This window comes from Podarcis raffonei, chromosome 16 (genome assembly GCF_027172205.1).
Source record: "Podarcis raffonei isolate rPodRaf1 chromosome 16, rPodRaf1.pri, whole genome shotgun sequence".
NCBI classification, from domain to species: domain Eukaryota; kingdom Metazoa; phylum Chordata; class Lepidosauria; order Squamata; family Lacertidae; genus Podarcis; species Podarcis raffonei.
Window position 1 is genome coordinate 18,065,109 of NC_070617.1, and position 25,374 is coordinate 18,090,482.

Consider the following 25,374-nt stretch of genomic DNA (forward strand, 5'->3'; position numbering starts at 1 on the left):
CCTCACCTAGGCCCGAAGTCACCCCCCACCAAAGCAGGCTCAAAGCTTCTCAAAATCATTTTCTCAGCAGCTAAGCATCAGAAACATTCCACTCTGCTGTAACAAAGGTAGAGAACAGTCCATTGTTTCTCAGGCCTTTCTCATGCCTTCTGGCCTTGCTAAAGAACGACATTGCAACTTGCTTTCTGTCCGGGAACCATGCCAGAACAAGAGATTGAAACATATCTGAACACTCTGAAACCCCTTTCCTGGGAAGGGTGCCAAGAGTCCACAATAGTCCCAAGACAGCTTTCTGTACATGCTCAAGAACCTCAACATGGGGCAGGACTCCTGAGGGAGGTGAAAGGAGGAGGAAACTGGAAAGGGGTATATATGCTTGTGCACATGACCGTGAACTCGTGCATGCTTTTTGTGACTTATCACACTTGCTCCTTCTACCAGTTCATGGATGGTAGAAATAAAAGCCTTTTCTCTGAAACTATTCCTTGAGTGTCTGTTGACTCCCACTTCCCTTTCCCAGGCGCAATATTTTTCCCACCCAAGGGCAAAGCCTCATAAGGCTACAGGAACACAGACCAAAGAAGGAGGAAAGAAATTAGGAGGAATGGTCATCAAATTCAGAGTAATGGGAGATGTCAACAAAGGGGGGGGGATTTTAGTATTTTAATTGGGCGGACGTGATAGGCTGTATACCCTGCACATACCCAGCCAATGAGGAAACAGGAGGGAACCTGCCTCGGGTATAAGGGATATAAGCTTCAGTCTTACTATTTTTGAGTGTGTCTGCTTTTGGACACCTGATCTTGCAAGTACGTTATTTTGTAATCAATAAACTCTCTGCTGCTTCACCAATTTTGTTCAGATTTTGAGGATCTCACACCCACTTCTAACATTCCTCACACAGGGTGTGGGTGTATGTTCGTTGGTGTGAATTTGCCTAAACTCCCCTGTCAAGTGCCAATCGATGTCCCTGCAGTCGTTATTAGCACTAACTCAGGTTTCCAGACCATTTCCAAATTCAACTCCTTGCATAACACGTTGCAGTAAGCCAAATGGAAGGTTGCAAGTGTTGATTTGTCCTCAAGATAATGCTGCAGGCCACCACCTAATGCCATGACACCATAGGGTGGAGGTGATGAGGGCAAGGAAGGAAAGCTAACATTGCTGTGGGGGAAAGGGCACAGAAGAAGAGCTCCCTTGTGACAGGCCTTGCTTGAATCAGAGGGGATTATTTTACTAGCATTCTTCAATTTCAGTGTTTGCAGGGAGGAGAACTTTGGGCCCTTCAACTCAGTTGACACAGAAAGGAGCATTACTCATCCACGTGTAGCATGTGGGTGAATGAGAAGTCCCTGCCTCAGAACACTGGGCCCTGTCAGAGAAGAAGTCTGACCTGTCCCCTCCTGGGCGGCCATCTTGTTCTGGGATGGCGGAAGCAACAGGCAAAGCCATCACAGCCTTTGGCAGAGGTGTGTAATAATATATTGAGAGTGGAGAGGGCACCTGAAACCTGGAGAGACGCATTTATAACTCTGATACCGAAATCTGAGCAAGAGAGATCAGATGTAAAGAATTATAGACCAATCTCACTACTTAATGTGGATTATAAAATATTTGCAAATATTCTGGCTAATAGATTGAAAAAAGTTCTATCAGAGTATATACATAAAGACCAGGCAGGCTTTCTGCCTGGAAGATATATGAAAGATAATATTAGAAATATAGTGGATATTTTGGAAAGATTAGAGGCTAAAAGAAATACTAAATACATTTAGAAAGAATAAGAAATACATTATTAATGTTTATTGATGCGGAGAAAGCCTTTGATAATATTTCTTGGCTTTTTATGGGGAAAAATTGGAAAGTATTGAGGTTGGTCAACAATTTTTAAACAGTATCAAAGCGATCTATTCTGAACAAAAAGCTAAAATTATTATTAATAATGTGGTATTGGAAGAAATTAAAATTGAGAAAGGAACCAGGCAAGGGTGCCCGCTTTCCCCTCTATTATTTATTTTGGTCCTGGAGGTCTTGCTGAATAGTTTGAGAAAAGAAGGGAAAGTCAAGGGTATTGTAGTGGGCTCTAAACAATATAAATTAAAAGCCTTTGCTGATGACTTGGTTCTAACTTTACAGGATCCAGAGACCAGTGCAGTGAAAGCACTGGAGATGATACAGGAGTATGGGCAGCTGGCTGGTTTTAAATTAAACAAGAGCAAAACCAAAGTATTTGTCAGGGAACTGCCATCGGAACTAGAGGAGGAGGCGAGGCTCCACAGCGATGCTGGAGAGGGGCCAAGCAGGGAGAGAGGCAGGTCTCCGGCTGGGGAAGAAAATCAGCGCAACACCAGGGATAGAGGGGGGTCGATGGGGGAAGCAGAGAGGAGGCTCCAGGACTCTTCACAGGAGACCAGCGGGGAGAGCACGGGTCCTCTGCTACCCACACCCACCCTGCGCAGAAGACTTCCGCGCAGGGAAAGTAGGCGGCGACTTGGCGTCAAAGAACTTCTTTGCTGGAAGAGGTTCAAGAAACGCCCACTGACGGATTCTGCTAGTGACTGAACAGCCACGGAGTGGATGGCTGTCCAGACAGAAACGGTTTAACCAGGCAACCTAGCCCAGAGTGGCGGTAACTTATGCACGAGCAACCCCTAAAGCCATTACAGCAATCCGTCAGTCCCTGAAGTTGCTTGTGCGCGACAGGCAGCGGAGCATAATGAGTCAAACCGGAGAAGCCGGCGCCACGGAGCGAGCAGCAGGAGTGCAAAATCTGGTGGAGAGGAACCGAGATTTAGAACAGCATGTGGCTCTGCTGACGGCGAGGCTGGACGAACGGAGGGCTCAGGATACCAAGGTCAGACCCACCCCCATCGCAAGGAAGGTACCGGGGCTGGTGCACAAGTTTGGGGGGAAGCCCCAAGACTACAATGCGTTCCGAACGGAAATAGAGTATGCTTTGGAACTGCAGCATGATGACTTTGCGGATGATGGGGAGAGGGTGGCCTACATTTTGGGGCATCTGGAGGATGGGGCACGGGAATGGATCAGGCCCCTAACGGCAACGCAAAATGCTGCCTTGAAAGACCTCAGGAAATTTTTTCAGGCAATGAATGCAATGTATTCCAGCGAAGTGGAGCAAAATGTGGTTCGACGGCAATTGATGGGGTGCAAGCAGGGGAGCCAATCAGTTAGAGACTACTGGTCGCACTTTGCGATGTTAATCCACCGGCTTGGGTGGGATCTGGACGCTGAACCCATTCAGATGTTGTTTGAGGAGGGGTTGTCCCCAACGGTCAAGGACGAGCTTTCCCGCGCACCCCGCCCGCAGTCGATGGATCAGCTGACCAAGGCTGTGCTTGCGATTGGCGTAAGACAGGAAGCGCGGGCTCAGGAGAAGAGCGAAGGGAGAGGGGAACATTGCCATGACTACCGCATTCCTGAAATACCGAGGCAGCCTTCCCAGCCGGCTGAGCCAATGGAAATAGATGGTGCGCGCGAGGTTTCAAACTCCACTGAAGGGCGCAAGAGGGAGGGAAAGGATTGGAAAACCAACAAGAAGTGTTTCCTCTGCCAACGGCCAGGACATTTTGCCAGGGTCTGCCCTCAAAGAAAGGCCTGGCAAGGGATGGTGGGAGCTGCTGGCTGTGAGGGGAAGGGGGAAATGGATCAGGCCCAGGGAAACGGCCAAGCTTGGCTGCCAATCAGCGGGGGCAGCAGCCAAGCCAACAACCAATAGAAATGCCCCAACCAGACCCTCCCAGGGCAGCTATAGCCATAGAAGTGGTGCTAGAACTCCCAAATGGGCACCCAGTCAAGGTGAAGGGGCTGCTGGATTCAGGCAGTTCCTGCAATTTCTTCAGCAAGAGCTTCGCTCTAGAGCACCAACTCCACCTGCTGCCTCTGGATTTTCCCTTGCAAGTGACAACTCACTCCGTCGCGGGGATTCAAACCGCCGACCTTCTGATCAGCAAGTTCTAGACTCTGTGGTTTAACCCACAGCGCCACCCACGTCCCCTTATTATTAGCTATTAGCTAATGGGAAAGGGATTAAAAATAAAAAGGGAACCCTTACGAAGTCACTGTGGCACAGTACTCTGATCTTTTAAACAATATGCTGGACTAGCAACAAAGGCAGGAAAACGATAGGTAGGTCTTGCCTTGAAGCAGAGTGAGATTATCCACATGTCATCCACCGATCTCCCTGCCAAGCACAAGGGAGAACTGGCTCTGTTCAACCAAGTGGGGAATGCCATGGCAGGCTGCATGCCTACAGAGAATAAATGAACTCCCCACACATACACGAAGAGAAGGGGGGTGGGGAGAAAAGACAGATGCTTTGTGCATTTTATTCCTGGATAAAAACTTATAATTTCTGTTGCAGATTACACTGCCCTCAAGAGCCTCTTTAGCAATCAGATTTTTAAACACTCTGAACTAAAACCGGGGGGGGGGGGGAGAGAAAGGGAATAAAAAGGGGGGGAGAACTATCAATAGCATCCCACAGATGTGAAGGATTCCCCAACCTCCCTTCTTTGCCCTTGTTCTTTCGAAAAGCATGCAACACAGAGACCACTCCACCAAAGTCTGCTGCATCAAAGCACCTTTGACTGGAGGACCAATGGCAAGTACTGGGAGTTGTGGCCGGGGAGAGGAGGGTGGAGAAAAATAGCAGGTCATGTTTTTGGATGCATCAAGGAGGCAGCTTACATTCTAAAGGAGGGAGGCTGATAACAAAACATTATTCCAACCCAAGAGCCACCACACCTTATGAGCAGGACAGCTCAGCACCTCTTTCCAATGGCAAATGCTCTCAGGTAATCTCAGCCGCCCACCCCAACTCCACATCTTGACATCCCATAACCACTAAAGATAAAAGCAGGAAGGCAGCGTGATGCTCAAGTCCATCCAGGTTTGAGGCGCTGTAGTCACTGTGCAAAAGGACCACTCCTTTTTTCCTGCCTACTGGCATTTCCAAATCGTGTGCCTTTCTCATTGATGAGAAAAAGTCTTTTGAGTTGGTGGGAGCAGATATTCCCTTCATATTTCACTTTTGGTCGGAAGGCAGGTGGGCGGGGGAGAAAAGAAATACAGCTTTTATATGATTTTAAAAGCGAGCTAATCCAACACAATTATTTGGGTTATCTAGAAGTTACACTTTGACCAGCTAGAGTAGGAGCCTCATTTTGGGGGGAACAGGGTGTGGGTGGAGAGGGAAGCAGGGGAGAAACATGTCTCAAAATGGCCGTTTTTCAAGAACTGGAATCATCCATGCACAAGGCAGTTTTTGAAGCATTTCAGAGGAAAACATAGAACGGGATGCACTGAACTGAAGGGGGGGGGGAGTTGTTGTTCCAGTTTTTAAATTCATGGACAGCTGTCGGAGGGCCTGACAATGACAATCCTCGAGAGGTCTGTGTTTTGATATCATGTCGCAGATTGGAGGGGCCTACGATGTTAGGAAGGCTGGGAGCCCAAGAGTCTCTCGATGGCGGCGTTGATGTCTCCCCCAGTGGCAATGAGCGCCTGAAGGTTTGCCTCACGGTTGATGAAGCCCATTGCATTGAGCTGCTCAAGCTGCTGCTGGAACCGGACCTCTGGACTCTGCGCCTGCCATGGGTTGGGGGGGAGAGAGAGGAGGTGAACTGTACAGCAAGCATGGCTCAAGGCAGGTAATCTGGCACAGACTAAGTGGCCTACTCAAACTCCTCATGCACCCATGGCTTCCAGCAGCCCTTTCACACCCAGAAGATCACTGTAGTCTGCGGGATACTCTCTCCTGCAACTAAGACAGTATGGCCATTCCTGGATTGCGATAGCTTGACCAGTTGTCCATGCATTGGTAACCTCATGGTTGGATTACTGCAACATGCTCTATGGAGGGGCTGCCCTTGGGGTTTATCCAGAGGCTGCAGCTGGTGTAAACTCAGCAACTTGGTTGCATGTGGGGACCAACTAACACCAGCAAATAACACCTAACTTGTGGGCTTTGCCCTGGCTGCCCATTTGCTACCAGGCTAAGTTCAAGGTGCTGGTACTAACATGCAAGTCCCTATACAGCTTGGGACCACGGCCCTTGAGATGGCACTTTGTTTTTTATACACCCAGTAGCAGAGTTGAGAAAGGCTGTGCCAGACAGGAATAGAAAGTGCTGGGCTGTGCGATGAAACATCAGATTCATATGTCTGCCTGAGACTGCACTGCACCCAACCAAAAGGGGTCAAGGGAAGAAAGGACAAAGACTCAGGAGAGAAATGCACCACTACCTACTTGAGAATTTGCACCGGCCAGTAGCTGGATCATGTGCTGCATGAGCTGCTGGTGGGGGTTGCTGTCCCCAGCTGGAGAGGCACTAGCAGGTGTTGAAGCGGAGGAGATGGGGGTCTCGGGGATTGTGCTTCCTCCGGCAGAGGGCGGAGGGACGCGAGGGGCTCCAAAAGTCCCAAGGCTGCAAGATGAGACAGGGGGAAACTACTTAGTGCAAGGCAGCAAATCCCTGAGGGAAGGCGTCCAACTTTAGGGACCTGAAGCAAGCCTTGTGCAGAGGTTGGCCGCAATAAAAATCACAGAGTGTTGCAGCTACTGGAACAGGGGAGATATGGTTAAGTCTGCCACAGATTCTTGGTTGTAGCCAGTGTTAAAGAGTTGACCCATTAATGTTAACTGGTGTGACTAATTTGGGCCTATTAATTTCTGGAGTCTACTCAAAAAAGAACTGAAACCTTGGAAATCTACAAAGGCAGGAATTGTTGTTTCCAGTTTGCAACACTGGTTGCATTTCAGTCTCTGCTTAAAAAAAGTATCGATTGATTCTCTCAGGCCTTTGCTGGACACTGATACCAATTGAGTTATTACAATGCCTGTTTTGACTTAACCCTGGTTACTTTTGCATTCCATAAGCTAAGCTTAAATGCAATTTCCCCTTTTCTACACAGCCTTGTGATGTTAACATGAAAGGCAGTATAGGAAGTCTTAATAAGTAACGTAACAAAAAGCCAGAAACAGTATTCTCTTTACCCCGCCGTATTACATCACACACAGAATTTCTAGGAACAGGCTTGCCACATATATTGTTCACGCAAACAATATGCATCGTGTTGTTCCCAGGACGCCCACAGAAAGGACTTCTATGTTGATCTTAGTAGTTGAAAGCGGGAGGAGCAAGAACCTCCTGCTGCTTTGCTGCCCTTCTTCAGAAGCTGAAACCTGCAGTAGTGCCCCCAAGGCCTGAGTCAGCTAATACGTTACCTGGAAACCAGTCCCGGGGCCTCCGTTTGCAGCGTTTGGAGCCCCTGCTGGATCTGCAGCAGGGCCTGCATGGCACGAGGGTTGGTCAGGATCGAGAGAGAATCAGGGTTCTGCATCTGGGGGTGGGGGCGACAAAAATCACAAGTGAGCCACCAGTTTCAAGGAAACTGTGGATTGCTTCTCTTGGATGTCTTCTATTCTGGTCCTTTAGTCATAAAGAAAGCTTAAGATTTGGGATACAATTCAATCACATCTTTAACGCATTTAACTAGTGCAATTCCAACCCTGCATGGTTGAAGGCCAGCTGGTTGAAACTGCACAGATGAAATGCACACCAGTTTTTTCCGGTGTGAAAAAGCTCTCTGCCTTGTACACCAGGCAAGAAGGTCCTCTTGGCACACCAGCTCTGAAAGCCTGGAAATGATCGCATGAGATCTCTGATAGGCCTGTGCTATCTTGCATCCCAGAGCCGGCGTGCTGAGCAGGCCTTGCTCAGTAAGCAAAGCAGAGAGCTCAAAAGTTCTATGCTTTTGCTTACAGCTCAAGGCCCACTCAGCTCACTGACTCCTGAAGGCGAGGGATGCTTCTGTGGGGGACGTTCCAAGGGTTTGAGTAGATGCATTTTACCCGTGTAAAATTTGACGGTACTGTATTGGCTACCGGAAGGGTTTGATACTACTGCCAGTACTGTGAAACTGCTAGATTGTCACTGAACGGCCATCACTGTGTTTCTCTAGCAGGGGTGCTTAACCCACAGCCCAAATCTGGCCTCCTTTCACACGTCTCCACACAATTTGTCTTGTTATTATTACTTTAACAGTTTTACTAACGGCTCCCACTGTGATTTGATTATGCCAAAAGGTTTTTATGCCCCCTCCACCATGGGTCAAATGCAGCCCTCAGCCTGAAAAAGGTCAGTTGTCAACCTCTGTTCAAGAAGGACACTTACAAACTGGAACGTGTCCAGAGGAGGGCAACCAAAATGGTCAAAGGCCTGGAAACGATGCCTTATGAGGAACGGCTAAGGGAGCTGGGCATGTTTAACCTGGAGAAGAGGAGGTTAAGGGGCGATATGATAGCCATGTTCAAATATATAAAAGGATGTCACATAGAGGAGGGAGAAAGGTTGTTTTCTGCTGCTCCAGAGAAGCGGACACGGAGCAATGGTTCCAAACTACAAGAAGATTCCACCTAAACATTAGGAAGAACTTCCTGACAGTAACAGCTGTTCGACAGTGGAATTTGCTGCCAATGAGTGTGGTGGAGTCTCCTTCTTTGGAGGTCATTAAGCAGAGGCTTGACAACCATATGTCAGGAGTGCTCTGATGGTGTTTCCTGCTTGGCAGGGGGTTGGACTCGATGGCCCTTGTGGTCTCTTCCAACTCTATGATTCTATGATTCTCTAATCCTATAGATTACCATTGTTCACTTATAATGTAGCTCTTGGTAAAATTCAAAACAAGCAGTTTTTCAATGTTAACTGAGCTTTCAGATGAGAGCTTAGTGATTCTGTCTCATAGCTATTCTAAACAATCCTATACCTAAAATATGACTATTTATTAAAATACGATGGTTTCCATCCTGCATTTTACTCAAATACTCAATTGCATTTTTTGCCATCTGGTGATATTCAACCTTTGGGGGGTTTTCACTGGCACTGGGCAACCTCCTTTTTCATTTTTGTCCAGTCACTGGATACACTGGATTTTAGTATCAGTTCAACTGCCACCACCTGCCACCAAGGCATGCGTCTGTCAACTGCAGTTATTGCAGACCCACACACAGCGGTAGAGCACACTATTTTAATACAAAAGGTCCCAGATTCAATCTCTGGTATCTCAAATTAACAACAGATTATCATCATTATCAATATGAGGCACCCAAGGTGGCTCACGATAGGATCATTTTTTTAAAAAAAAACAACAACCACAAATCAATAAATCTACAAATAAAATGGCAGCAGCAATAAACTCTAACAGAGAATGTAAACTAAATAATAGCAAGGGAACCAGACAAAAAGTCAGGAATGGAAAGGCTGCCTTCAAACAAGTTTTGCTTTGCTTTTCAACTAACCACATTTTCTTTTTATACTTGAGCCCAACTGAACTGTGGTTAGCCTTAAGTATGGCATGTTGAAAACTGAAGCAAAAGCTTCCAATATCTAACACGCGTGGCTGTGTCAAGAGTCGGAGTGGGGACCACACCAGCCCAATGCGGATGAACGTAATACTGAGTTTAGCATTCCATCCAAACCCCAACATCCAACTGCCAAAGGGGTGCCTAGAAGAAAAAAAAAATATTATGATCCATCAGCAGGTAATGAGAAAGACCTTTCTCAGCCCAAAACAATGGTGAACCAGTCCCAGGCAGAGTAGACAATACTGATAGATCTCTGCGGCTTCATAGGGCTGCCGCACATAAATACGTTGAACAAGGACTCCCCAAATCCCCACAGCAGGGAGACTGCAGACCTGAAAATTATTATTGTGACATGATCACTAAAAGGGCCTAGCCAGTCCATTATGGATTTTTGTTCCTCAACCTCTACACAAAGCTTCTTTGAAGTCCAGCCCTGAGTAAACTATTACTCCCGAAATCAAGGACAACACTGTTTATGCCGCACCTGCTGTAGAAAGGCAGGTAGCTGGAGTCGCAGGTGCTCCTGAAGCGGGGGGTTGCCGGCGAAGAGGGGAACATTCACCATCATCTGCAAAGAAGAGCAAAGGCAGCTCAGGAAGGCAGAAGTTGCTATTCCTAGCACATGTCCCATGCAGCTAGGCAATAGCAGCATATTCTGATGCCACCAAAAGCACAAAGATATAGGACCTTTTCAGTCTATTCTTGCTCCCTTTTTGGAAGATTCGGGACAGATGACAGAAAGTCTTTCTTCATGCAGGACTTAGTTAATGTATGGAACTCTTTCCCCCAAGAGGCAGCGATTGCCACCAATTTACATGGCTTGAAAGGAGGATCAGACAAATTCATAGGAGGCTACTGATCCACAGGTGGAGGCAGCAATGCTTCTGGATACCAGCTGCTGGAAACCGAAGGAGGGGAGAGGGCTCCTGTACTCAGGTCCCGCTTGCTGCTTTCCCACAGGCATCTAGTTGGCCACTTTGAGGGCCAGGATGCGGGCCACTGGACTGATCCAGCTGCAGGGCTCTTCTTCTGGTAGTTTTTAATTCCACATCTAGTAATCAATTCACATCAAGGGGCCCATTCTGCAAACAGCACACACTGCAACTTGACTTGTAAAAAGCAAACATGAGAGTGCAGGAGTCATGAGATTCTGCTGCAGCTTTGTCAGTTACAGATATGAAATCGCTTTTGCTAAGGTAAGAGCGCTGCACTGCTAAACATCACACCAAAAGGAGGCTTCCTGGCTAACAGACCCCCCCTTCACGTATTGGGCCCTATGAATGCAGATTGGGCTGTACTCACTTGTGCTGCAATGTCAGGGTACTGGCCTAGCGTCTGCAACATTGTACGCATGTAAGGGGCAGAGATCACGTTCTGCATGAGCTGGGGATTCTCTGAGATCTGCTGCAGAAGACCTTGCATCTCAGGGCTGCTGAACATTCCTGTAACAAAGGGGAGAGAGTTGAAAATTTAACAGCCAACAAACATGTAGCTCTGCCAACCTAGATGGGGCAAGATGCCTGAAGCTGCTTCCTGATCACACTCAAGCAACAAAACCAGGGATCTCAAAACAAAGTCCCAAAATTGGGTTAAGTTCATTGAATTAAAAGGTCACTGGAAGCCTAGCCAACCCCCTTTCTGATTTTAACCCTTTGGCAGAATTCTGTTGGCTTTTGGTTTTTTACTGCAGTCACATGGATATCTTTTTAAAAACTTTAATTTCAAAAAGGTATCTTTTTTTTACTGTAGCAATGAACAATATACCGGTAATGAGATCCCTGCTCTTTCCCCAACAGATACAAACCACTAAAACCCCCACAAAGCCTTTCCTAATTCAAAAAGTGTCATGACAGAGATAAACAGTTGTTTTGTGGTAATGATGGGCCAAATCAATGTACATTTTTTCACTTAATGCACATGCATGAAATACACAGAAAGTGATTAACAAAACCTGATTTTCCGCTCCCTGTTGAGCCACCTATTGGATCCTTCCAGAAAAAAGGACCACCACAAGCTCAGAATGCATCCATAACAGGTTAAGTATGTTAAAGAGTTGACTTAACCTATGTGAGTTACTTAATACCAGTATGCCATTGCATTAGCTGGTAGAAAACAGTAACAAGACTTATTTACTTACTGTTTCTTTATCCCACCTTTGTCTCCAAGGCGCTCAATGTGGCGTACATGGTTCTCCTCCTCATTTCATCCCCATAACAGCCTTGTGAGATAGGTTAGATTGAGCAGCACTGACTCCCCATAGCCAAGTGGGGATTTGAACCCTGATCTCTCAGGTCCTAGTCCAACACTCCAACCACTATGCCAAACTGGCTCTCACTGGCTCAGCAACCAGATTTTGAGGTTGGGGATGACAATGTTTTTTGCTTGTCACCCATGAGAGCCTCACACTAAAGTAAAAGGGTTTTTCCATTCAATTGAGCAATAATCCCAGTTCTTAAACTGTCACTGTGGCAGAGTGGAAATGTCAACCGATTCTCATCTCTCCAGAACAGTCAAAAATCTTCAGGTTAAACAACCACAGAACTACCACTAGAGCAGTTCTGTGATCTAGAAAGGCCAGCTCTGAGTGCAAACGTGCAGCTGCCAGGACCACCTACCGCCCCTCGGACTCCACGCTAGCTATGTACGTACCAGATCCTAGGTTGGTTGCGTTGATCCCCAAAGGGTTGGAGACAGTGGGTGTGCTTTGGCTTGTCACTGAGCCGGTGCTGCCTTCGCCGCTTGGTGCCTGGCCTTGAGAGGCAGGCGTGGGGCTCCAAGGGTTGGGCAGCGGTTCTCGGTTTTCCGTCCGCAGGGGCTGCGAGTTCGAGGTGTCGGAACTCCCGGCCAAGGCAGAGAAGGGATTATTGCCAAACTAGACAGAGAAGATTTGGCTCAATGAGTGACTCTGCAAACTCTCAGATGAATTCTGCTTCACGGGATTAGCAAGAAAATGAAATGAAGTTGTGCTGGGATTACAAAACAGAGCTTTGATTTAAACTGCAGGTTTCACCAAATACGTGTTTACCATCTGCTACGTTATTTACTGTAAGCAGCCCTGAGTCTCTGACTCTATTCAGACAGCACACAAACCATACTTAAGGAGCATACCTATGATTTGGTGTGATGTCTGAACTGACAGACCATGGTTAAACCCGTCAAACAACATGGTTTAAACAAACTCTGGTTTTCAGACCAGAAACAGCTTGATGTGATCTTTGGAACTGACAAACTATAGCTTTTGCCCTGTCACCACAGAAACAAAGAGAGAAAATGAAAACAACCATCACTAAAACTTGGATGCTTGCACACTTGTAACCGCAGGGCTGTATCTTATCCTAGTCCTACTCAAAGCAGACTCACTGAAGTTTATGGACGTGACTAACTTAATTTTGAGGACTTGATTTGCATACTAATCTTTGAAAAGTACAAACAGTTTTTGCCATTCACCTCCTACACTGATCTTTGTACAAAAATCCCAGAGTGAATTACATAATAAAACTCTTAATCAATTTGGCAGGATTCATATCAAAACCGCAGAACATCAAAGTACTGCTGTGCTCATGAAGGCTAGGGAGGTAACCAGTCACAGACATTTATCAACTTGTCTGAGGAATTTGCAATAAACTTGGTGAATCTTGTGAAATCTTAATTAAATGAGTGTTTTGTTCTGCTTAGAAGAGACAGTCAGACCTAGCCTACCTGTTCCCTGGCAGCACTGAACATGGGCTCCTGAATATCTGTGTACATCCGCCGCAGGGCATTGTACCCTCCAGGGATGCTCTCCAAATTGCTCAGGGCTCGGTCCTGGTTGCGCATCATCTCTTGCATCATGGCAGGGTTGCGTGCCAACTCCATGGTCTGAGAAGAGAAGGGCAAACAGAAAACCATGAGCAGAAATATGACAAAAGCAGACAATAATGGTTTGGGCTCTGAACTATGGTTAGTGCAAACCCTGGTTTGGTGTGTTGCCTAAAACAAAGTTCAAAGACTGCCTCAAGCCACAAGCAGGGAAACAACAGCCCACCTGGCGCATAAGCTCAGGGTTGTTCAGCATGTGGCTAATCTCTGGGTTGCGCTCCATCAGCTGCTGCATCTGGGGGTTGGCCATGATCATCTGCCGCATGAAGTCTGGGTTGGACATCATGTTCTGGACCAGGGGGTTCTCCATGATCTGGGAGAGCATCTCTGGGTTGGACATCAGCTGCCGCTGCATCTGCTGCTGAAGCTCCATGAAGTTTGCAGAGCCCATCCCCAGGTGCCCGAGCCCAGCAATGCCGCCAAAGCCAGCTGAGAGAAGACACAGAGAAAGAAACCACAAATGAGAAAGGTCTGCCTAGGGCTGAATGGCTAAAACCTAAGGCCCATCTCCCTCTTGCTCCTTCTACTATCAACACAGAGCCATCGGTGTAGCCAAGGGGGGCAGGGGGGCAGCTGCCCCCCAAATCAATCAAAATCTGAGGTTCTCACTCCCCCCCAATAAAACCCAACAAAAATCCTGGCTACGCTCATGCACAGAGCTCACTGAAAAGGCAGGATGAGATATAACAAGCCCAGCTCTTGCTCTCTGGGATCTTGCTGTGCATCAGACCCAGAAGCTCAACAACCCTTAGGGGCAGGCTCAAAAGACCCACAAGGATAAGAGCATGGGGAGGCAAACTAAGGCCCGGGGGCCAGATGCAGCCCAATCACCTTCTCAATCCAGCCCAAGGATGATCCGGGAATCAGCGTGTTTTTACATGAGTAGAATGTGTCCTTTTATTTAAAATGCATCTCTGGGTTATTTGTGGGGCATGGGAATTCGTTCATTTCCCCCTGGAAAATATAGTCCGGCCCCCCACAAAGACTGAGGGACAGTGGACCAGCCCCCTACTGAAAAAGTTTGCTGACCCCTGGATACAAGTGTGAATAGAGAAAGCTGGGGCTCCTGCAAGTGGCCAATTTTCACATAAATCATGCGATTAGGAAGGTTTTCCCTTCATTATCTGTGGGATTGAGTGTAGGTATGTTGTATGTATGTTGTATGAAATGTATGTTTGTATGTGTATTAATGTTGAATTATTTTAACAATAAAAAATTAAAAAAATATTTTTTTAAAAGGAAGGTTTTCCCTTCAGTATTTCTCTTAAGCTTTTAAAGCTCAAGAGTCCATTTATAAACCCACTAATCCATCTGGTGCACACAAGCCACCCCATTTTTTCCCCTTCAGTTTTGTTTCTGACATGTTTGCACTTTTGTTTGTTTTGTTAACAAATCAATAAAGCAGAACTGCCTGCCTTGAGATCCTCAGACCCTGGAACTCTGCTCTCACGCCTGCTGGAGTGGGAGCAAAGACCCAAAATGCCCCACTGGTGCCCAAGAAGACAGGAAAGCCAAAGGCTAACCCGAGCAGAAGAAACTCAGCAACGCTCACACAAGATGGAGGTGGCTCCGCCAGGGATCCCATCTGCTGCCGGGCCTGGCGTGGCTCCCAATCCGCTGCTCCTCCGGCTGCTGCTCCCTACATCAGAGAGCGTGTTGCTGGATGTTGAAGGCTGAGGTGGGGCTGCAGGGGAAGCAGGGGCTGCTGAGGGAGTAGCAGCAGCAACAGAAGTAGCAGTAGCAGCAGCAGGAGGAGGGGAAGCAGCAGGCGCCACTGAAGGGTCTTGAGTCCTGCAAATAAAGGAAAGTGACAGATGACGACACAACTGTTATGTGAACATATAGCTCTCCTTGAATTTAAAAGGAAGCTACTATCTCCCTACAAAGTACATTAGAGTAATTTAGTGTGTGTGCTCAGCAACTCTTAGAACCCTGAATTTTGCAATGGGGAAGCCCAAGCCACACACAGTTAGGTCTATGGCAGGTGGGGGTGGCTACTCTTCTTTCTCATCCTTAAAAAAAGCCATCAGTAAGGTAAAAACAGAAGAGCCCACAGGTAAAACAACAAAGGCCAATAAAAGGGCTCTTAACTACTATGAACTACTACTACACACACACACTCCAGTAGCCACCCAGCTAACCACCAAATGCAGGGGCACCCAGAGGAATGAAGATCTTATTCAGTGGGCAGCTTCACAGGGGAGACAGCAGGATACACAGGTCCTGAAATAGGAGAACATGTAATTTACTTTTGAAAGTACTTCTGGCTGACACCACCATAGCATTCCATGTTTTCCCCTGGATATTTATGTTTGTTATTTAAATCTGCTTGTCATCTACTAAAGCCACACTATGTTGTTCTCTTTTACTATGAATTCAATATGGTGTTTTTATCTGTGTTTTGCATATTTCAGTTTGTATATAAACAAAGAGGCAAAGAGGAGCTATTTATTCAGAAGGATTTGAACCAGTCTTTTGAGGGGTGTGGGGAAGCTGTCACTTACTAAGTGGCATATCTGCAATATAAACTAAAGCTGACTGAATGGGCCTGCTTTTCAGAGGGAAGCTCTTACTTCTGTGGAGTTTTGATCACCAGATGCACCGTCAGTCCATCTTTGATCCCGTGCTGATTCAAGGTATCCCCGTCTTTCAGAATCTTCCCGGCAAAGATCAGAACCAGCTGATCCTGTTTGGCTTTAAACCGGCGGGAAATCTCTTCTTTAAACTGGAAAAAAGACATTTTAGAAGCTTAGGCTTTCCACAGACATTCTTGCTGTGGTCAAGAAGGCAAAGCGGTGGCAACCCTTATCCCCTGCTAGTCTATTTAGTCTTCCCGCCTCCTGGCTTCACCTTACCAAACACTGTTTCTTCATCCACACAGCACTCTGTCTGCTTTCTCCGCCCTTTCCCTTTTCATCCTAACCTGACCTCCACCTACATCCAGGCAGATTCCTGTGATGCAGGAGCTCCACAGGTCAAGTCTCACCCCCGCTATGAACACATAGTTACTCCTCTAGTTACTCGGTCTCTTAGCCCCCCCCCCTGCAATATGGGGAAACTAATACTGCCCTTTCCATCAGGATTATGTGAAGAGCTTCAAACATTCAGCGAAGTTATTACATAAATCAGCATTGTCCAACCAGGTATCCTGCAGATGTCTGCAGTACAAAACATTCGGAGGGCACCAGAATGTTTTTATTACTCTCTGCCACTGCCCCTCCAAGCCCCAGAGAAGGCTTCAACTCATTCGAAATTTCCCCCTCTTTCAATGCATCATACACCCCAGAGAGATCTGCAACAAACTCCTGGATCCACTCAGCTGTTGTCTAACTTCCCCACAAGGTGGCACTCTCATCTTCATTTCTTCTCTTTCTCCCCTCATTATCCCACCTCAACCACTCCAGATTGTTCACATTCTCTTCTCCAGGCTTTACCCATTCTTCCTTTCCCCATTCTCTCCCCTCTCAGACAAATCCTCAAGCCTGATCTGCTTCATCACTATTTCTCCCTCTATGTTGCAGGAAAGAAAAGTCCGCTTGCTTCCTTGCCCAAACACTTTGCCTTGCCCAACCCACCCTCATTTCCTTTCACTCTGATCGACCCCATTCACCACCACCCAAAACCTGGGTGTTTATGTTTTATCCCTGCTTCTCTTCAGGAACCCATTCGACCGCCTTGTCCTGAGCCCGGCATGTCTTGGCGGAGGAAGCGGGAAGGAAACGGGAGTCTCTGGCTTCCTTTGCCCTGCGAGGCCAGGGGGCTTCCCGAACCCACTCCTCGCGCTAAGCCCTGTAGATGGTGCAGCTGAGGATGCTGTTCCGCGCGCGAAGCATCCTTGTATGCAGGCAGCCCCAAGCGGCTCCTTCCCCAAATCCCACCCATCGGCGCCTTTTCTGTCGCGGGGGGCGACCGCGGACCCTCCCCCCAAACAGCCCACCCCTCACTTCAGCTCCGGGAGGGGTGGGTGGGCGCTCCACCACGTGACTCCGTGCCGCGCGGGCTGAGAGGTGGGGGGTCCCCTCCCCCCAATCCTTCCAGCGCCTCAGAGCCCGCCTCGCCCCTTTGTTCCTCGCCGCCGACGGACAGTAACGAAAAGGGGAAGGAGGGGGGCAGACAACGACACTCCCCGCCGCCTCCCACAGATCCCCTGACCTCCGCCCGCAGAGGCTGAGGGGTCCCGGCGAGAGCTTCCCCGCCCCCGGCTGACCTCCTTGACGGAGACGCGCTCGCCGGTGAGGATCTCCTCCTTGTCTTTCGGGGTCTTCACCGTCACGCGGATGAGGAGCCCCCCCGGGCCCGACTCGGGGCCGCCGCCCCCGCCTTCTCCGCTGTCGCCGCCGCCTCCGCCGCCACCGGCCGAGCCGGGCCCGCCGCCGCTCAGCTCCGCCATCTTGGCCGACCGCCCACCTGCCACCGAGGAGGTAGGGCCAGAGAGGCGCCGCTGCCTGCTGCTACCATAGAGACGCGGAAGCCATCATTTCCGGTTACTTGAAGAGCACTTCCGGCGAAGAAATCCCCCTCCCCCAAACTCGACTCAGGATTCGGCTTGAAGAGCCGTACAAAATACGGATAGGAACTCGGCGCCTCCGTGGGAAAGGCCGCCGCCGCCATTCTGCGGTTCTCTCACAGATTTTGTGGACGATCGGACGCGGCGCCGCATTTGCCATCTTCGTGGTGGAAACGGCCCTCCCTAGTGTCACCGGGAGGTCTCGATAGGGAAACCGCTCTTCACGTTCGTGGGCTAACAGAGATAGGAAAAGTTGAGAGTCACACACAGGCGGCCACTTTTGGGTTTTTAAAGGGATCTCTGGCCTTGGCTGTTATTCTCCGCTCAGAGCGAAGAGAGAATTCAGCAAGAGGAGACGAGAGAGGGCGGATAGAGCGGCCCTCCGCAACGTACCTCCTAGCGACAAGTTGCTGAAGCCTCTCCACCGGGGACGGGGGAAAACCGGAAGTGATGTTGGATGGGGAAGACTACAATTCCCAACATGCCCCGGAGTTATTTCCTTGTTGGGTCAGCTGATGCGAGGCTTCGCCCTGCTTTGCGAGGGGAGCGTCTGGCTAGAAGGTTGTGATGCTGCGCCCCAAGGCCCTCACGCAGGTGCTGAGCCAGGCGAACACGGGAGGAGTCCAGAGCACTCTGTGAGTACTTGGGCAAGCAGAGCTGGTGGGGCTTACTCGCGAGTCGCAATGCAGAGGGTTGCACTGCAACTTATGGAACTCACTGCCTCAAGGTGTATTTGGCTAGCTTTAATAATAATAACCACTTAGAGGGAATCTAGGAGGGGAGCTTTATATTGCTGCACATAATGAAGCATTTGAAAAGGCTAGCAAAAGCAGAATAAAGGTAAAGGGACCCCTAACCATTAGGTCCAGTTGTGACCGACTCTGGGGTTGCATGCTCATCTCGCTCTATAGGCTGAGGGAGCAGGTGTTTGTCCGCAGACAGCTTCCGGGTCATGTGGCCAGCATGACTAAGCCGCTTCTGGTGAACCAGAGCAGCACACGGAAACACCGTTTACCTTCCCGCTGGAGCGGTACCTATTTATCTACTTGCACTTTGACGTGCTTTTGAACTACTAGGTTGGCAGGAGCAGGGACCGAACAACGGGAGCTCACCCCATTGTGGGGATTTGACCTGCCGACCTTCAGAACGGCAAGTCCTAGGCTCTGTGGTTTAACCCACAGCGCCACCCGCGTCCCTTACAAAAGCAGAATACAGTACTCTAAAACGCATGAAGCTTTTAACATGCCATTTGAGGGTATCGTTTATCCCAAACGAAGATTGAGACTGATCCATGCAAACACCAATACAATTCCAGCTGCCGTATTCATTTCAGCCTTGTAGTCTTTTCTTCAGTAGCATAAATGTTGTAAATCATGGTTTAACTACTCTAGAACTTCAGGCTTGAATTGGTCAAGAGAGTGTGTTTTCTGTCTCTTTCAGTGTGTGCAGCTGTGCGTATATAATTTTATATAGCATTTCGGTTCCTTTTGTTAGCAAATCATACTTGCAGTGTGTTTATGTGTGTGTACTGGACTGCTACACTTCAGGCTGCAGAGGCTGAATTAAAGCAGTACGTTGCAAATAGTTAGGTGCAGGTCTGTAAACATGACTGTGCAAAATGTCAGTTGCGCATGCTGTTTTAATTTGCTGCATGGACATTACCCTCCTATGAGCGCCCATCAGGTTACAAATAAAAGTATCTTTTAATCTCTTTCAAAATCACTTTTAGACATAGACACAATTCTCTAGGACTATTTAATCCTCTTTGCTGTTCCTCTTTAGCCTTCTGAACAATGAGGGCTCTCTCCTTGCATATTCTGGTTACGGAGACACAGATGCCAGAGTCACAGCTGCCATCGCCAGCAATATCTGGGTGGCTTATGACAAGAACGGGCACCAAGCGTTCAATGAGGATAACTTGAAGTTCATCCTAATGGACTGTATGGTACGTATCATGAGGTGTTGAATATCCTGGCAACCTCTGCTGCTGCTGGTTCACTGGGATACCTCGGTCACTGGGAACATTCATTTCAGGGATAGAACGAAACCTCAAATCCCCAGGTATGGCTGGAGGCACACCTTTGTGGCAGCACGTTTTTCCATGCATGATGAAATGGCACATCTGGAAATCTTTGAGGAGCGATATTGGAAGGATGGAACAGGGTGGTTGTGGGATACCCTGTATACAGTCCGGCCTCTGTTAGCGTTGGGCTGGAGATCGCCAAGAGGCTAGAAGATACAGCTGGAGTCAGAACATGACTTCATAATCACATTTGCTTGCTTAAGAGTGGCTCCACTACAAGGGAGGTGTTTGCCTAGAGAGGTTTCCAGCAGCTTTTCCACCAACCTGCAGAGAAAAGCTTGGAGGGTGGAGGTGGGAAAGTTGGACCATGCTGTGCACTGAAGCCCTGGCAATCTGCTGATTTAATGGCGCATGCAAAGCCCTCTGCACAGAGTTTTGCCCAGGGATTTGCAGGTGTTTCTGATCAACCCCTGTGGGGTTTGCCCTTCTGGATGTCATGGCAACAAGGAGGCAAACTTGCCAGCCACTGTTTTGCATGGTGACTTAATTCATAGAATTGTAGAGTTGGAAGAGACCCAATGGTCCTGGAGTCCAACCTCCTGTAATACAGGGAATTGAGTCTGCATGTCTGTTGAGGGGGCCACTTGAGGTCCTCAGCTGCCCAAATTGCTACCTGGTGAGTGCGACGTGTAGTTGGGCTGTGCATCAGCCAACAGCCACAATAGGTTGGATGTATTCATCTCATGGTGGTGAAGCAAGCCCTGTAGGCATCATGCAGCCTGGAGCTGCTCCAGCAGGCACCAGAGGAGGCCTGTGATGGGGACACACAAGCTTCTGCTTTAAGGAATTCATTTATTACACTGATATCCCAGCTTTCTTGCAAGGAGCTCAAGGCGGCATACATAATACTTCCTCTTCCCATTTTATCCTCACAACAGACCAGGGAAGTAGATTAGGCTGAGAGGCAGTGACTGGTCCAAGGTCACCCAGGAGCTTCATGGCGGAGTGGTGGCAAGAGCCCCAGTCCACTACAACCTCACTGGTAGAGGAAGGTAGGGGGTCCAGAATCTCCCTTCATTGTGGGACACTTTCTTCAGAGCTCTTAAGGGGGGGGGGTTGCCCATAGGCTATATCTAGCATTCCCAAATGGCTTTGTGGCCCCAGGTCCACCTTTTAAAAAATATTATTATTTCAGAGAATTACCAATGAATTACTATTACTATTTCAATAGCGTAGAAGAGCTGGTGGGCAAGCCTTCTGGAAAGGAACCTTGAGAGGAGTGGTTTTCGCCACTCCCATTTTTCTGCACATTGGCCACGACCAGTTTGCCACACAGCCCCCAGAGGATGAACATGGCCCTTGGCCTGGAAAAGGTGTGCTGTCCCCGTATTAAAAGTGGCAGAAAGCTTGTCTGAATTTGAATAGGGCAACACCTCTGTAGGGTGAGAAACCTGAATACCCTGCAGTCTGTGAATATTGTGCACTCATATTCTCTATCCTCTCTACCCTGCCCTGCACAATGCATAAAACGACCCAAGGAGGGGCGTGTTGCCATCACCCGCGTTGCCAATCTGCTCCTGTGCATGTACGCGAAAGAGACGGTGGGATTTGGCATGCTGAAAGCCAAGGTAAGGGGTCAACCTGCTCCTGGTTTTATTGCTTTTATTCTTGTGGGGCAGCCCATCTTGGAAGGTGACACAAGTAAAATAACTACTTCCAGAGAGTGTCTCCCTGTAAGAGATGCAGCAACACATCCAGCCAAGAACCTTTGGTGCTTCCTCAAGGCAGCTTATTGGGGACTCTTCTCTTCCTCCATCCCACTTATAGCATTTTATTGCAGGCATTAAGGTCTCTGGGGTCTAATTCATACACATACACCATTTGACGGTTTTACATTTGATTTCTATACACTTGGGTATGGTCCATATGTGTCTGTACATCATTCGGTTACTATACTGTTCATAGAATTGTAGAGTGGGAAGGGACCACGAGAGCTATCTAGTCCAACCCCCTGCAATGCAGGAATCTTTTGTCCAACGTGGGGCTTGAACCCACAGCCCTGAGATTGAGTCTCATGCTGTACCGACTTGAGCTACGATTAGCAACTGAGTCACCTCAGCTCATCCTGTAGAAAAGCTCCGCATTTCGTGTCATGAGAGACAACGGCCTCGTTTTTACGTACCCCAAACTGGTGTTACAAGTATGTGAAGCGGTGAGATTTGGGTTTGTGGATGCTTTCTGCCTCCTCCCCAGCCAGCACATGGCCACAAGTTAGGAAGCTTCTGCTTTTCAACAACTACAGTGGTACCTCTAGTTACAAACTTAATTCGTTCCGGAGGTCCTTTCTTAACCTGAAACTGTTCTTAACTAGAGGCGTGCTTTTGCTAATGGGGCCTCTTGCTGCTGCTGCGCCGCTGACACACGATTTCTGTTCTCATCCTGGAGCAAAGTTCTCAACTCGAGGTAACTCTTCCAGGTTAGCAGAGTTTGTAACCTGAAGCATTTGTAACCTGAGGCATTTGTAGCTCGAAGTACCACTGTACTCTTGTTGAGGGTGATGCCTGAGCCAGTGCCCAAGTGTGCTTTACCTGAATTCTGCAGAGGAGGTGGGCACACAGCCAACCAATTCTTTCAACCCTATGGGGAGGGCTGTAGCTCAGTGATCCCCGGCATCTGCAGATAGTGCTGGGAGAGAACCCTGCTGAGCCTCTGTCAATCAGTGTAGGTAATACTGAGCTTGGTGCACCATCGGGCTGACTCTGTATATAAGGCAGCTTCCCAAGTTCCTAACCCGCCTGTCCTTGTGTTTTCCCAGGCTCAAGCTCTGGTCCAGTACCTCGAAGACCCGCTCACCCAGGTGGCTGCCTCCTGAGCAGGTGATGGAGGCCAAAGGCGAGGCCGACCTGCTGCACCCGTTTCCTGAGTTTCAGAACAAGCTCTTGCACCGAGGTGACCCTGTGGACTCTTACTTCTCTGCAGCCTTGATGAGCGCTGGGCGCAGGCACTTGAGTGTGTTTCAGGAAAAGGAAAATGGCAGTGGGAGGGGGAAATAAAAAAGCGTGTTCTTAGCCATTTGAGTCCAGTCTCTCTTTTGAGGAAAGTTGGAATTTTCAAGAGGGGGAAGTTGCTCCTCTGCATTGGCAGAAACATCCACCTACCATCCTGTACATATTTGACCTGGAAATAAATCCCGTAGAACGCAGTGGGGCTCGCTTACAAATTAACCCACACCGCTTCTCAAGTGTCCCAGACTCTGAACCTGAAAAGTTTGGAGAAGAACTGATCTGGACCCAGGCTTTCTGGAAGCATTTTCCTGCTGTTAAGCAAGGGGATTCAGTACTGAAGGGGAACCACCTGGTGGCAGCAGAGGAGCAAAAGACATTTCCATTCCTTTCATATTTTGCTTTTAATTGGCCAATTCCAGTAATCCCTTTCTGCAGCTGGTGCTGGGTTAGTTTCAAGGCCAGTGACACCTTCCTATGCCTGCCTTTGCTGTGCTAATGCTCTTGAGAGGAGACAGGTGGTGTTGAAAGACTTGGTAGCTGGGTGGGGTGCGTGCCTTCATTTAACTCTTCCTAGAAGTGTCAGTTCTCCTCTTAAAACAGAAAGGTGGACTCATTTCTTGCTTAGGGCTAAGTTGACAGATGGGGGAAATCATTCAGTAGGGATTGTAACCAATGCAGCACTAATGACTTTGCAAAAAAATAAATAAATTCCTCACTCTTTCCATCCCAGCCTGTACACCCCTAAGTCTGTCCTGGGGTTTCCCCCAACCCTCCAGAGTGGATGCAGGGGCGCACCAGGGAAGAAGGTCCATTGCACAAGCGTAAATTCTTGCACTGATGGGACATATTAGTTGGATACAGCAGTGTGTGTGTGTGTGTGTGTGTAAAAGTAACCGCGCACACACACTCCCCAAAAGTACATTTTCTGTCTCCTCCTGTCCACCCTTTCACATCAACATTTTGGTCATAATTGCACACTAAAGTGATACTTGTCTGTGCAGATCTCCTGGGAACCTGCATCCTGCCTGCCTGTCTGGGCAGGGTCCCAAATGAGCCTGTCCTTTGTCAACTCTGTCTCTTACATGTGCACCAGGAGAAGCCGATTTGTCTTTTGGATGCTTAGTGTGCCAAAGATGCTTTCAGCCTAACACAGCTGGCTGGCGTGCTTGCTTCTGCAGCCTCTTCCATTTTGTCATCTTGTACACCAGGATTGCAATGGTGCATACTTGGGAAGGAGCCCCCTTGAATCTGTGGGGCTGACCCAAGTGGCCAGGTTGGTGAAGACTGCTTTATGGAATTCCTTCTGCAGATGGAACTATCAGAGATGAACTGGTCTGGTCAGTCTTCCATCAAAAGGGGAAGAGGTGCCCTTGTACCTGGCAGCTGTATGCTGCAAGTTTCTTGCCCCAAAGCTTAGTTAACATTTGAACAAGAGCAATTTTCAGCCTTGCTGGGTGTTTCCCCCGCAGATTGCAGCAACCTGCGTGTGTGGTTTTGTGCTAATCTCCTAGTTGTTTCATTTTGCATCTTCTCATCCTGTCCAGAATGAATCTTTTTAACCGCGTGGAAAGAGGGATTTGGGTGTCTACCTTCCCAAATGCCAGGAAAATTTATGGAACAATTGATTCCTGAGCTGGTGTCTCCTTCCTGTCCGTGTGGTTATCAACTTAAGCTTTACAACACTGTTTCATTTCACAATGCGGAATAATCTGCTTTCCCCCCATTCATGCTGCTGCTTGTTGCCTGAACCTAAAGAAAAAAAAGAAAGCTCTTCTTCATGCAGTGCATAGTTGGAACTATGGAACTCTCTGCCACAGGAGACAGTGATGGCCACCAACCTGGATGGCTTTAAAAGAGGATTGGGCATATTCATGGAGGAGAAGGCTATCAAAGGCTACTAGCCATGATGGCTATGCTCTTCCTCCACGGTCAGAGGCAAGTAATGCTTCTGAATTCCAGTTGCTGGAAAACACAGGGAAGAAGAAGAAGAAGAATAGTAATGATTTATTATTTATACCCCGCCCATCTGGCTGGGTTTCCCCAGCCACTCTGGGCGGCTTCCAACAAAACACTAAAATACAATAAGAAGAGTGTTCTTGTGAACAGGTCCTACTTGCCAGTTTCCCACAGGCATCTGGTTGGTCCCTATGAGAACAGGATGCTGGACTTGATGTGCCATTGGCCAGATCTTGTGTTCTTAACTTAAATGTCACTGACATCCTTAGGCTCTTGAATCCACAATTCAGAGGGGCCACATCTGAAGCATGGTTTGAACCTGGTTTGGCCCTCATGCTTTCCCCAAAACTATTTGGCAAAGTGGGCTTTTGCAAAGGAGTTCCTTCCCCCCAACCTTTTTCATGCTGCTCCAAGGTCAGCTGAGGCTCTGAAAAAACCGGTTTCTGCAGGGGCATTAGAAAGCAGTGTGAGATGGAGGTAGGATGGAGAAACACCTGCCTAGAGAGCTCTTGCCCATAGCTTCAGTAACTACAAACCCTGAAGTTTAGGGTCTCCTCCAAACCTGTGTCAAAGTTTTGCAATGTTCAGTGTTGTGTTTGATGTGTCAATTACTCAGATTGGGGGATGGGCGCTGCAAAACG

At 48.3% G+C, this 25,374-nt stretch overlaps 2 protein-coding genes across 2 annotated transcripts; one reads left to right on the forward strand and one right to left on the reverse strand.

Annotated features, from left to right (window-relative positions):
• Positions 1–4,315: 4,315 nt before the first annotated feature.
• UBQLN4 (ubiquilin 4) lies at positions 4,316–17,749 on the reverse strand. The gene is made up of 11 exons (XM_053368341.1): positions 17,450–17,749; positions 15,816–15,967; positions 14,795–15,033; positions 13,409–13,671; positions 13,084–13,242; positions 12,034–12,256; positions 10,687–10,826; positions 9,869–9,952; positions 7,246–7,361; positions 6,268–6,445; positions 4,316–5,607 (listed from the first exon to the last, which is right to left on the reverse strand). The coding sequence occupies exons 1-11, from the start codon at positions 17,630–17,632 to the stop codon at positions 5,455–5,457; spliced, it is 1,890 nt and encodes a 629-aa protein (XP_053224316.1). The 5' UTR covers positions 17,633–17,749; the 3' UTR covers positions 4,316–5,454.
• Positions 17,750–18,219: 470 nt separating this feature from the next.
• LAMTOR2 (late endosomal/lysosomal adaptor, MAPK and MTOR activator 2) lies at positions 18,220–22,840 on the forward strand. Its single transcript, XM_053368342.1, has 4 exons — positions 18,220–18,384; positions 19,532–19,694; positions 21,311–21,400; positions 22,588–22,840. The coding sequence occupies exons 1-4, from the start codon at positions 18,317–18,319 to the stop codon at positions 22,642–22,644; spliced, it is 378 nt and encodes a 125-aa protein (XP_053224317.1). The 5' UTR covers positions 18,220–18,316; the 3' UTR covers positions 22,645–22,840.
• Positions 22,841–25,374: the final 2,534 nt, after the last annotated feature.